The sequence below is a fragment of the Opisthocomus hoazin genome, chromosome 20, assembly GCF_030867145.1.
Source record: "Opisthocomus hoazin isolate bOpiHoa1 chromosome 20, bOpiHoa1.hap1, whole genome shotgun sequence".
Classification (NCBI taxonomy): domain Eukaryota; kingdom Metazoa; phylum Chordata; class Aves; order Opisthocomiformes; family Opisthocomidae; genus Opisthocomus; species Opisthocomus hoazin.
The window spans coordinates 7,933,345-7,946,831 of NC_134433.1; the positions used below are offsets into that span (position 1 = coordinate 7,933,345).

A 13,487-nucleotide genomic window follows, 5' to 3' on the forward strand; every position below is an offset into this window, starting at 1 on the left:
GCTCCTTGGGGCTGTTCTGGCTTCATCTCCTGCCTTTCCTTTCCTTGCCGTCCCTCCCTGGCTTTTGCTAGAGCATGACGTTTCTTTTTGTTTTCTTGCAGGTACCTGAAGAAAATATAAACGGTGTGGTCAATGCACTCCAAGTCAGTCAAGCTGAAAAGCATTAGAAATCTTCTGAGCTGGTTCCAGATGCTTTTTATTATTATAATTATTATTATTATTATAATTATTATTATTATTCTTTTTTTTCTCACAGTATTTCTTGAAAAATCTGATTCCAGAGAGTTACATGAAAATAGACTGTGGAAAGTTGAGCAGAAACAGCTCCAATAAGCCTTTGTTTTAATTATTATTATTATTGTTATTTTATTAAATTTATGAGTGAGAGGCAGGAGGAAAGGGAGTTTAGACTGTTTCCTGACGCTCAGCTCCAAGGCAAAGTGTAACCTGCCCGTGTTCCCGGTGTGGAAGGAGCTGCCGAGGGCCACCCATCTCTCCCGAAGCGCGGGTGACCGCATGCGCGGGCGCTCTGCCGAGAGCTTCGCAGCATGGCTGGGACGGACGGGCCGTGTGCGCAGAGAGAGCCCTGAGAGCCGTAAACAGAATGAAATGTGGAATTAAACAGAAAAGGCGTCGCATAGTGCTGGCTCGTCTCCTCGCATCAGACTTTCTGAGGACTGTCCGTCGTTGCGTATGTTGAGATAGGATGGGAATTAGGTTCTGTTTCCCCTGGCAAAACTGTTAGGTGTTGGAAAAGGGGAAAATACCGCGGTGTTTGAATTTTCTCTTTCTCCCTGGCTGCTGCGAGAGAACCTGGGCAGGAGGAGCGTTGCTCTGGCCCACCTCCTGGCAGGTGGTGCCACCAAGACTTCTGACTGCATTGAAACTTGGCTGTTTTAGCTCAGTTTTCCCCAGTCACCCTCCCACCACCCCCAGTGTCCGCCCACCATGTCTCCTGCTCCAGGGCAGCTGCTGTCTCCTCGCCCCCACGTCAGAGTCATCCCCGAGCCCTTGTCCCCAAGGGCCAGCAAGAGGAGGGAGGTGTCTCTTCTCCTGGCCCCGCGGGTGTTTTCCCATCCACTTTGTGCACGTTCAGGGGGACATGAAGCATCACCCGGGGTCCCTGGGTGGCTGCTCCTGTAGCCAAGAGCCGCAGCGGGTTATCCCCACCAGGGCTGGGAGGATGCCCAAGCCCTGCTGGGACCCTCCTGCAGTTTTTCGTCAGCTCCTTCATTGCCAGGGTGGAAGTCACTGCCAGCTGGGGACCTGGCTCCTGGGGTTTTTCCGTTGGGTTCAGCGGGCGGCCCTTCAAAAGCAGAACGGTGCTAAAAAAGCATAAAACCCGAGGCGTCTCCTTCTGGTCTTGTTGCAGGAAGATGGTGTGGGCTTTTCCCATGGGGCAGCAGGAGCGTGTTTGCTGCGGGGCGGCGGAGCCAGGCGTTGAGGCCCATTGTGGCACCCAGCTCCGGATCGTGCCCGTGGCCGCTCCCAGCACCGTGGAAGACAGTGGTGACCGGTTCTGGGAGAGCAGGCGTCAGCACCCGCAGCCTGCACCACGCTGTGACCGCGCAGCGAGGGGTGGAGGAAAGGAGACGCCGTCTGCAGAGGGCTCTGCTTTTATGGTTAGGAGCCCAAGGATTTCTTGTGTTTCTAGACTTCTTCCAATTTCATTTTTGATATGCAGAATCTGCAGGTCTTACAGTTTTAAGGAGGGCTTTCTGGCCTTGCTGAAGAGACGGTCTCTAGCGCAGTTTTGCTGAGGCCGTGTCTTGCAGGTTGGAGCCAGGGTTTTGCGTTGGTCTGGAGGCAGTAAGCAAGCACCTGAGATCACGCCACGGGCACAGTGTGTAGGGCATGCAGGGAGGTTTATGCGGGTGCGTGGGGCATGCAGACGCGCACACACCAGCTTACGGCTTGCTGCTTTGTTCTCCACTGACGGTGCTGGAGGGCTGAGATGAACGTTTGTGGTTTCTGGTGCTGCTGGACCCGGACATCGAGTTTCAGATCTTTCTGATTTCTCGTTGATGGGATGTTGTGTGGCAGCTAGACAGGGAATCAGAGCATCCACAGGAGAAATCGTGGGCAACTTTCCTCTGTAGGCCCCAGCAGAGTTAAAGCATTCCTGCTGAGAAATGCTTAGGCACACGTTTGACACTTCACCCTACAGTATGTTTTGCTGTTCCTTTACATGGATTTTCAGAATTGCCCCATGATACTTTATGTTCACTCCAGGTTTCTAGAGTAAAGGTTTATTCCTGGTGCGGCACCAGGCATCTCTGGCTGTTTGGCTGGGAAGATGCTTTGGTCTCCTGCCGCGTGCCGAAAGGACGCGAGCACAGGCTGTGCAGTGTTTCAAAAAAAGCACTCAGAGATGTGTTGTGGGAAGCTGCGGGCGTCGTTGGCAGTGAGCGGAGCTGAGGGATGCGGCAGGGCCGTCAGTAGCTTTTCGCCATGAAAATTATTGAAGGGTTTCTTCTCGGGAGGGCAGGTCGGGGTGTTTGTAGGACTGTGCGGGACTTTTCCGGAGCGGGATAGCAGCCCGCCGGTTGCTGTACGGCTCCTGAGTTACCAGCCAGGCTTGCTGAGGAGCCGAGCTGAGCCTGAGCGTTCGCTGTGTGCGGGGACAGTTCTGCCTTTGTGCTCCTGGGTTTTGTCAGCCATTGGAAAATGGTAATTTCGCCACTTCCAGCATCAGAGAGCAACATGCGTTGCCCTCTGCGTGTGCTAGTGCTGCTTCCCAAGGACCGCGACATGTACGGTGAAGAATTGCTTGAAACAAGCATCAACTTTACTGAGCCTTAAGAGAAAGCGAGAAAAATAGGGTTTAATTTTTTTTTTTTAACTTTGCACTCAGGCTATTTTAGAGGCTGATTTTTAAATTCAAATTTTCCACTTTTTTTTCCCAAGGGAGTCGGCCTTGAATTTGTGATATTTGTAGAAATTTTGGGGATGTTTCAGACCTTCACAAAGCAGGTTGAAGTCCTAATGAAAGTTAGCCTGAAAAATTCACAAGGTGTAGAATGCCATTGAGGGACTCTGTGTCTCTGCCATCATCCTCCGCTTCACCCCTTTATTTCCCCTCTCTTTTTGTCCTGAGAACCAAGAAGATTGTTTCGGACAACTTGGGGTAGTTTGATGCTTTCCCTTTAGCATTCCCCGCGTGGCCTTGCTGGTGGGAACGAAGATACTCTGAATTCAGCCTGCGTTGGCTGAACCTGGAACCAGAGTCCTGGGGAAGGGCAGTCCGGCGCCTGGGCAGGAGCAGTGCGAACTCGAGCAGTGGTGTTGCTTCTGAGCCCTTCACTGGGCAAGGCAGGAAGGGGTCTGCAGGGGCTTTGTTAAAATTAGTAGTAATAATAGTGATAAAACATGACAATGTTTAATGAGCCCAGAGTGTAGTGGCTCTTGTAGCCGCTCAACAGCTCCCGCTCTCCCGGTACATGGCCTTTGGGGTGGGGAAAAATTGAAGGGTCTTTTTTTTTTTTTTAAATGCCTTATGATAATAACGTGTCTGAGCATCGCCGGCATTGTGCTGTTCAACGCTGCATGGGTCAGAGGGGGAAGGTGTCTCAGTGGGATGCCCTTCAGCTGGGCCTCTGCGTCGCCGCAAGCCCGGGTCACCCGCCAGCCGCCCGCGCTGCCCCGGGCGTTTCACCGGGCCGTGGCCGCGGCCGGTCAGGGATCGCCTTCACGCGGCCGGACCCTCCCCGAGCCCTCGCGGCTCCTCTCGTTGCACAAAGATTCGCCAAACAGCGAAATGCAAAAAGCGTTTCCAGCCCTGCAAGGAGGGGTGGCCAGGGAAGGAGAGCAGAGCCCTCCTGCGCCCTCCTTGCTTCTCCGAGGCCTTTGTTTTCGTAGAAATGTCGACCTTTCTCACGTTGTGTGTGTTACGATGTAGTTTTTGGTCGTTATTCCCCCGCCCCGATTAGATTTTGGCTGCAGATTCCTTTCTACTGTGCAAGTGTTCATATAATTGTATAGTGTTTACATAGAAATACTTAGTATGTCTGTATTGTACACATATAAAATACCAGTGTTTTATGTTTGTATGGCTATATACTGTACATAGCATATATACTTGAGCAATATAGGTTAATATATGCTGCGTGAGTACATGTGTGTATACTCTAGGCACACGCTCTGTGTGTGTGTGTATATACGTAGTAAGTGCTGTATACACACATTTATTCACCATATATTTTTAATTCAAGTATATAGGCAATATGAATACTTAGTTACGCTCTCTGGATTTCTCTCCACGTTTTTAGCAAAGAGCAGCAGCGAAGCTGACCTGGAGCAGAGCTGTGGCTCCTCCGCTCACTGCGAGTAGGCAGAGACCCACGCCGATTCGCAGCAGCGGGTTTCCCTGCCTGCTTCAAAAACACCCTGTTCCTCTTCCGTTCGGTGCCTCCAGCACAGAGACTGTAGGAAAATTGTTCCTTTTTCTCCGTATATATTTTAGTTGCTGCCCTGAATTGCTTCCGCCCGTAAGTAGTGACGGTTCGTTTGCAAAGTGCCTGCCCAGACCTGGCTGGGGGGTTTGCAACGGGGCTTCCAGTTCCTGCGAGCGCCGAGCTGGTGCCCGTGCCGCCCGCCTTCCCACGCGAGGTCTGCGGGACGGCCCGGGCTTGTCGCCCCGTTCGCTCCGGGGCCGGTTCGTGGTGGCCTTCGCTGGAGCCTTGGCGCGAGGCTGCATGGCTGCTCTCTGCGGGTGCGTGGCTTCCTGGCAGATGTGGCTGCTGGTGGCTCGGTGGAAGGCAGCCCATGGCTAATGCAGAGCTCTGCTGTTGATTTGGAAACGCGCATTCGTTGGCCTGCGAGGAGCTTAAATCAGTGGGTTGTTTTTAGATAGGTAGAAGTGTTGGAGGGTCTTTTCCCATTAGGAGAGGCTGTTTGAACTCCATCACTGGAAGTGTGTGATCTTTGCTTCTCATCGTCAGAGCTTCCTGCTGCCCAGGAGTGCTGTTAGGCTTCAGGTGGGAAAAGGTTTTTACCCAAAACATCCCCTAGTTTGCTATTTCAGTTAGCTTCCCCAAATGCAGTGGGCGTGCTGCCTTGCAGCCGACCTGTCGGCTCTTTCAGGTTGCCGATTTTCAGGTTTCCCCACCCTTGCATAGGTTTCTGCAGCTTTCTGGTTCTTGCCAGACACTGAAGCCAGCTGGGTTTGCAGTTGATAGTTTCTGAAGTCGTGTGCTTGAAGTGGCGTGTGATAACCTCTCTTGCATAGGGAGGCCTTAATGGTGGCAGTATTTGGGTTGACTGGAGCGCAGAGATCCAGTGGCACCTGCAGCGAGTGACGTTAGTATGAAGACTTAATCAATGGGCATGCCATTTAGGAAGAGCGCTCATCGTATAAACCTCATGCTGCTGCTTGCACATGTGTTTGTAACTCCAAGCTGAGTGCTGCCATTCCGGGGGGCAGAGGTGGGGCGTGCTGTTGGCCAGAGAGGAATCAACCCTCATCCCTAACAGGAAGCTTGTTGGTGGATGGCACCGAGCAGTGATTCACCCTCCTGAGACGTGCCATGCAGAGCAGGTGTGGGGATTTTCAGGACTGACACTTGAAGGAAAACGTTACTGGAAGGTCACGATCGCTTTAGCCAAGACAAGCATCCAGCAGAAGTTTATCAGGTTTAATTTTTCTGCAGCGTTGGGTTTTGTCCTGCAGACGCTGGGCGGGCAACGAGGCAGTGCGGCGCCGGGGGCACGAAGCAGAGGAGGTCGCTCAGGCTCCAGCGTAGCTCCGTGAGCACCCGGTGGTTTTGCTGATGCTCTTGATGCTCTCAGCAGCGTGCAGACCCCTGAGAGAGGCAAGGCAGAAAGCAGCGCTGCTCAGAGACTCTGACGCGTTCCCCCACCGGCTGCCCCGCGCAGGGACCTGTTGTGTCACAGTGTTGTCCCTGGGACAAGGGTTCAGTGGTGGGACTCTGACATCTTGTGAAGGTCCCAGGGAAGCTGTCTGGGACATTAGAGGCTAAATTGCATTGTTTGATCAGGGCCTGGCTCTGGACAGAAGCCGTTTCCCGTCTTTCCGTAGCTTCGCTGTGCAGTGCTGGAGTGAGGGGCAGCCTCCGGGGGGTCGGCTGGGGCAGCCGTTACTGCCCCGGCTGCGGGACGGCCGTGGGTTCGGCTGGGGCTGAGCTGCAGCAGCCGTGGGGTTGGCCCTGGCTTCTCTAATCCCATGGGCATCCGTGTGTCTGTCTCGGCAGTTTCCGCCCGTCTCCTGGCGGGGCAGTCAGGGCTCTGCAGAGGCCCCTGTCCGTGGGCAGGCGTGGGAAGGCCAGGGGAAGGGCGGGGAGAGCTGCGCTACCGACTGATGCGAAGGAGCTACTTTTTTCTTTTTTAGTTGCACAAATATGAATGTACGCAGGTTTGCTCCTTGTTGTTGTGAACACAAAAGCATTTTCATTCTTCTTTTTCCTTTTTGAATCAAACAGGCCTCCTCTCCCTGCCCAGCCTCCCGCCCAGCCCAGGGACCCCCGGGGATGCATTTGTCCCAGTGGCACCATCCCAGCCGCGGGGGCACAGCCCTCCCAAAGCCCCGGTATTCAGCAAATCTTCCGATGCTCAACCTCTCCTTGGGGAGAAGCTCCCAAGTATCACCGTGTGTTTGGAGGGAGTGGTGGTGCTGGGCGCCGCGGCCGGAGGCGTTAGTCACATCCTGGTGGGTTTTCCCGTCCGTGCACCCACAGCACTGTTTGAGAGCACCGGGGCAGTCCAGCTCCCTGCTCTAGAGGTCAGCAGCTGGAGCAGAAGGTGCTGGGCCCTGTGTTGGTGCAGGCCGTGCTCAGTGAGAGCAAACATTCCTGCCTTGGCATTGCACAGTTGGTATTTTCTGACAATGAGAAGGGACAAATTCTTTGTTCAGCCTCAGCCTGAGCATCAGCTGCTAGCTCCCAGGTGAAGGTGTCTCACAGCAGCATTCGGCCATGGACAAGAAGTCTTTTTCTGATGGGGATTTCTTTTCTCTGTGTTACTGTGGCTGTTGTGGACATCTCCAGTAAGCAGCTTAAGGCATCTCACTTACCTGTTCCAGTCCTGCCTGCAAACGTTGGATCGGATTAAACTTTTATTACCTAGAGGGTAAAACCCAGTAATCCTTTGCCAAATAGTATTTACATTTTACAGCATGTGCTGGGGTGTGTTTACACTGGCCGAGGTGTGCGGATCCGCTTCCAGATTTAGATGCCTTCTCCCCATGAGCGCATCTGTCCGTCCCCTGCAACATCCCCCGGGCATCCGGGCAGCACTGGGCCGGTGCAGCAGCGCTCGCTGCCCATCCCCTGCGAGGGCACCTGGGAGGGAAACGCTCGACTGTGAATCTTGAGTTACTCTGCTGTCTTCAGCCCCCCCATTTCCCATCCCTCGGCCTCTTTCTTTATTTAATCTTCGTGAAGCACAGCTCGCTTGAAACACCAGCTGCAGTGAGCACAGGTGGAGAGAAGGGCTGGACTCTGCAGCGTGGGACGCGCACTGGAGGCTGAGCAGCAAACCCTTGCTGCAGCAGCAATAGCCCCTGCAGAAGCTGTGGGGAGCGTGGAGCGATGCACAGACCCTGTTTTAGCCAGGGGAAATAAATGAAGTATGTATCAAACAAAGTATATTCTAATTTTAGGGTGTGAATGTGCAGAGAAATATACCTCTTTGGAACATACATAGCCAAGATGTCCCTTTCTTGGTCTCTCTAAGACAGCACCAGCCATTTCTCCTTCAGGTTGGGAAGAGAATTTGTATAGCGAAGCCCAGGACTGAACGTGTCCGTGTAATTGCAGACTGCACGTGGTAGCTTTTCCCCGCCCTGTAATTCCCTCTTGGAGATTGCCTGTGCCGCTGCCTGCCCCGGGTTCGGCAGGGGCCTGACCACGAGGGAGCACGAACCCGGGGCAGCTCGTCCCGGCTGGAAGCCCCTGAGTTTTGTGGCCAAGGTGCGGAGCAGCGGGGGGCCGGCAGCAGCACACCTCCCGCCCTGGCTGCCAGGGCCACGGCCAGCCCAGCTCGGCACGGCCCCGGCTGCGCCCGCGCTGCTGTGGTTGCAAAGCAGCTGCTCCATTCCCTGGGCGCCCTTGGGTTTTCCTTTTCGTCCTTTTTTAGCTTTCTGCAGAATTTTGTAAATGAAGCGTGGGTGGATTTGGGATCAGAGACGGATGGAGCTGCCCAGCAGGAATCTGGCAGGATTGAAGTTTTGGAAGTGTCTCCCAGAGGGGGGAGGGAGCGCTTTGCTCCCCTCGGCCTTAGCTCTGTCCCCTCTCTGTACCACAGCAGAGCGTATCGGCTGCTGAGTGTCCCTCTCCAGGGAGACCCAGTGGTTCTGCCGCTGTCTGCCCAGCCCTAAAAGATGATGCCAGAAAAAAGGTGCCGTCAGGAGCTGGCTGTCGTCGGGGACCCCGCTGCACCCCCCAGCTTTCTGCTGCCGTCTCAGCATCGCAAGGATTTGAAACCAGCTTTCTGCAATTACAGTAATAATCCCAAACGATTCCTACCAGCTCCTCTGTAACTTGAAAAATGTAGTTTTCCAAGTGCCCGATGCCGCTGGCAGCACCCCGCACAGTAATTCCCGTCGGCTGGAAGGGGACGCGGAGGGAATTTCCCTTTTGCTAAAGAAACCCATCAGTCTCCAGTTTGGGTTTGTGGTTGGTGGGAAGAGCGCACGAGCATTTCCCATGTGGGAAGCTGAAGGGAGGGGCGAGGGGGTTGTGTGCGTGGGGCAAAGGAGAAAAAACCCACAGCCTTTTGTTATAGTTGTTTCTTGTCATTATTTTTAAGGCCAGCCCTGTGATTTTTTTTGAATTTTTGAGGTCACTGAAGTTGCCTAAAGAGCTGGCTCTGCTGCTACAGCTGTGGGAACTGCAGACCCTCGTCGGGCGGCGTTGCCTGCGGGCAGGACTGGCCTGCGCAGGGGCAGGGACCCTTCCCACCGCGGCTCAGCCCCGAGGCACCGGCAGCTCAGGGCTCTCCCACCCAGCCACACCAGTTGTCTGCAGCGATGTGCGTAGGCGGCCTGTTTAACTTGTCTTCTTCTTGAAGAAATCACTGAATTTTGAGCATCTCTGTTCTGGGAGCAAACCTCCGTGTTCTCCCCGGTGCCGTGTGTCTGTGGGTCGGTGCTGCTCTGGCAGCAGGTGGGACTGCGCTGGCGTTGGCAGGGTCGGCGTAGCAGGAGGACAGCTCTGCGGTAGGAGCTCCCAGTTTGTCCTTTGACCATTAGGAACAGACACTGTCTGCTCCGGCTGGATGACCTCAGCTTTGTTTTAGTTTTGTCACAGAACTGAAAAATGAATCTTGCCCTCGCTCACCTCCAGACCCTGCCCGCTGGGGTCGCCTCTCGCAGCCCCACGGGGCCCAAGCCACGCCGTCTCCGTTCTCCCTTGCGCCAGCTTTTGATTTGCTCTGCATTTATGAACCGCTCCGATAGCGTGGGGGAGCAGAGGAGCACGTCGGCGTCCCTGGGTCAGGGGGCTGTGGTGTGGTCGCAGCTCCCCAGAGGGACTGGAAGGTTCTTTCCCAGTGTTTCTGGTTGTGCCGGAGCCGGGGCTGCCCTCGCCTCTCACCCGAAGACCTCGCTGCTACTGCTGCTGACCATAATTGTGCTAATCCGACGGCCGCTGATAGCAGGGTGTGAGCACTGCGTTTGAGAGCTGGCAGTGCCCGGATCTGGGGCCCGGCGACGCAGAGGGTGGTGGCACTCGCCTGCCTCTCGCCAGCCCAGGGCTGTGCTCAGTGTCACAGCCAGCGTGGTCCTGTCCCTGCTGGGTCACGCCTCCGTCGTCCCTCCCCTGTGCTGAGCTGCAGGCTTGGCTCTGGGGTTCGTGAGACGCCCAGCAGAGGAGCGGGCCATGGTTTTTAGCACCATGGCAGCTGTTTTCTTCCAGTGCATCCTCCTCCTCCTCCGTGCTGCCTCTGCCGCAGCCGGGGAAGGCAGTGGCAGTGCGGGGACGCTCGTCCTGCTGCCCCGAGCGGGAGAGGGGAGAAGGAGGCCGCCGGGCAGTGACTCACAGCAGGACCCGGCCTTGGATGCTCCCATTGAGCCTTCGGAAGAGCCTGACTCCCTCCCTCTCTCCAGCCCGCGTCGGCTGTCTCTTGCTCCTTGGGCACCCCAAGGCACCCAGGACGGTTTATGTGGACGGAGCGCTGCATGGAGGGACCCTCCTCATCCTCATCAGTACCTAGGGACAGATTTTTAGTTTGATTCCTCTCGGCTAAAACGCAGCGAGCCGTTGCCCTGCGGGGTCACGGTGCAGGCTGACGCCGTAACTCCAGCACATCGGGCACGCGTGGAGCTGGGCGGGTGGGAGTCAGCCCTTCCATGACCATAGTGTGTTGCTGCTGCATCAGTGTCTTGGCTGGCTTGAACAAGACGAAGCGTTTCTCTCTTTCTCCCCATCTTTTGGACTTAAGAAGGAGCCTCGGTTTTCCCCAGGTGCCCAGGGCAGCTGTAGCATTGTCCCAAATTTCTAGAACTGCCAAGGGAGCAGAGAGGCTCCTGGTGCAGTGTCTGCCCGGCTCGGACCAGGCTCTGCCCCTCTGCTGCCTGGCTGCTTCCAGCCCAGGGAGGAAACACAAACCGTCAGGACCTTCTTAAAAAAAGTTATCATTTCCTCTGGAAGCGAAATACCACTTCTGGTCTCAGACACCCACCCAACCGGCTGAGGTGGGGCTGGGGACGCGAGGAGCCCTGGGCACCCTGACCTCCCACAGCCTCTCCTCCCTGCTCACCTCTGAGAAACCCCACGGGAGCCTTTCCTTTGGGGGGGGGGCAAAAAAATGAATATATTTTTTCCCTTTTATTGCCAGACTAATGCAAACCGACTGGGGGGGGTCCACCCTGTGCTGAGGTCTGTGCTGCACCCCCTGCCTGGGGCTGCGGCCTGGGAAGGCTGCTCGCGCTTGGGGGAGAGCTCCCGAGAGCCGGGGGGCACGAGGTGTCGCGGAGACCGACAGCATTGGTGCCCTTCGTGCCGGGCTCTGTCACACCGCGGGGCAGAGGGGGCTGGGGCAGCAGCTGCAGGTCATGGTCTGGGCACAGGGTGTGGAGCTGAGAAGTGGATGCTTTGCTTTCCCAGCGAGTGCACACGCTGCTTTTCTTCGCTGGTCTTACGCTGAAAAGCTGAGATTTATGTACTGTATGGAGGAAAAAAAAAACACAAAACAGAAAAAAAATAAAAAAATCCTAATGTTCCAAAATAAATGACAGTATATTTTGTACTTTGTAAAGTGTTAATTAAAATGAAAAAGAATAAAAAGTGAAACATACGCTGTCTGCTTTTGTACTGATCAAACTGATGAAAATAAAGCAGAGCTTGGCATTGTCTACAAGGTGGCGCGCTCTCATTCTTTGAACCTGTGGCCACACTGGGCCTTGCTCCCACCAGGGCCCTTTGCCTGCGTACACCCCCTTGGGAAGGTCAGCCGACATCCCCGAGCCTCTCCGGTGCCCCGGACCTGTCACCGCGTGTATTCCCCCCCTCGGGGCTGGTACCCACCTCCATCTTCTGCATCCTGCAGCTGCGCTCTGGGAGCCACCAACCCTGCTCGCAGAAGCGTGCGAGGCAGCAGGAGCCTGGATGGTGCCGGCAGAGCTGGTGAGGGGACATCAGGCGAGCCCTGCACCCCGAGAGAGCAGGGGACACTTGCCATCCCCTCGCGGACCATTTCAGGGCAGCCCTGGCCTCGGTAAGCAGTGTGGCTGCGCAGTGCCAGTGCCACAGGCTGCCTGGCCAGGAGGAGCTGCAGGCCCTGGCTGAAGTGTGCAAGAAAAACCAGCGAAATGCAGTGTCTCATCGTCCCTGTCATAGTTACAACTACTTATAATGGATGTTTAAAGGGAAGCAGCTTGTCTACAGAAACCGCCATCATATCTTTATTTTAGCATGGTGTAACCCATTTTTGACTTTTCTGGTCAAGTGTAAGAGCATTCACACAAGAATTTAGGGTGGCACTGCTAACCTGGAATGGCGCCTTAATGCAGAGCGTTGTCTTCAGACTTTAATCCAATAAAAAATGAAAATCAGTACCCACACTGCCCTGCAATCTCTGCCCTGCCTGCAGCTGCCCTCAAAGACAGCTGGTGTCTTAGGGGAAATAGCCAAAGTAATACTGTTTTAAGCATTTTTTGAATGTTTCAGACTAATTATTGGTTTTCCGAGCCATTTGTTCTTGAAGGATCCTGCAGAGAACAGCGTTTGCTGTAATGCAGCAGGTGCCCGAAATAATCCCTGGTTCATGGGCTTTCTGGGGTGTCCTCCCAGGCGGGCAGGCTGCTGGCAGACAAGCCTGGCCCAGCCGTGCGGGGGGCTGGCGAGGGGGCTGCGGGAGCTGTGCCAGCAGCCCCTTGGCACGGCAGGCAGAGCCTTTGGCCATGGAGGTCTCACCCCTTCCCTCTGGCAGCCCCCGGCCCGTAACCGGCATCGCAGCCCTGCTCCGCTGCGCCCGGAGCTGCCCATGGGCACGGCTCTGTGCAAGGGCTCATCCCAAGGCCCTTCCAGGTTATTTTAAGCCAAATCTGCCAGCACAGTGGTGTTTGGAGGGCAAATTACTCTTGCTAATCAATGCGAAATCAAGTGGGTTATTTTAGTTCTAATTTGAGCTGCTCCCCGTGTGCATCCTTGGCCTCTACCGCCCCCCCCCCCCCCCCCCCCCCCCCCCGCAGATATATTTAGGGCTGCAGGTGTATTTTGGGCTAATTTGCTACTTTGAAGGGCAAAACAGTGCGAAGGTGCCTTCCAGCACATCGCTGTAACAACAAGGGTGGGGGTCAGGAGGACGGGGCCAGACTCTGTTCAGTGGTGCCCAGCAACAGGACAAGGGGCAACAGGCACAAACTGAAGCTGAGGAAGCTCCAGCTGAAGATGAGGAAGAACTTCTTCACTCTGAGGGTGATGGAGCCCTGACCCAGGCTGTCCAGGGAGGCTGTGGAGTCTCCTTCTCTGGAGATATTCCAGACCTGCCTGGACACAGTTCTGTGCAGCCTGCTCTGGGTGACCCTGCTTCGGCAGGGGGTTGGGCTGGGTGACTCACAGAGGTCCCTTCCAACCCAACCATTCTGATTCTGTGACCTGGGGTCCTAACACCGCAGCAGGGCTCCTGCACGGCCCCGGCCCGACGTCACCGGGCAGCTGCGTTAGTCCCTCCGGTTGTGGGCTTCTCCCCAGAGGCCCTGCATGGCCATGTGGCCCAGAGCCTGCGGCTGAAGGTACATCTGGCTCCTCTTCAGCTTTGCGGGCGGTGAGCATACTTTGCAGTTGTAGGACTTTCAGTGGGGCAGAGCCTTCCCCTTGGCGCCAGGTCACCGGTGTCCATCCTCTTCTCCAGAGGCTGCGTGCACCTGGGGGCTCTGGCAGGGGCTCACCAAGCTGCTGCTCCGGCGCAGAGACGCTCCTCTATCGCCCACTCACCGCCGACGCTGCGCAGCCCGCACACCACCTCTCCACCACGGCAACTGGAAGGAGCGCCCGAGGACAGACCAGCTTTAGCCACGGAGGTCCCCTCCT

The 13,487-nt window shown here is 55.6% G+C and overlaps 1 protein-coding gene across 1 annotated transcript in view; it reads left to right on the forward strand.

Moving 5' to 3' along the window:
- Window positions 1–11,290, forward strand: part of CASTOR2 (cytosolic arginine sensor for mTORC1 subunit 2) — a 134,252-nt gene extending 122,962 nt beyond the window's left edge. Inside the window, exon 9 of the mRNA XM_075440036.1 lies at window positions 102–11,290. Within this exon, the coding sequence (XP_075296151.1) occupies window positions 102–167 (66 nt within the window). The 3' untranslated portion in view covers window positions 168–11,290. The remainder of the gene's footprint in view (window positions 1–101) is intronic.
- The last annotated feature ends 2,197 nt before the right edge of the window (window positions 11,291–13,487 follow it).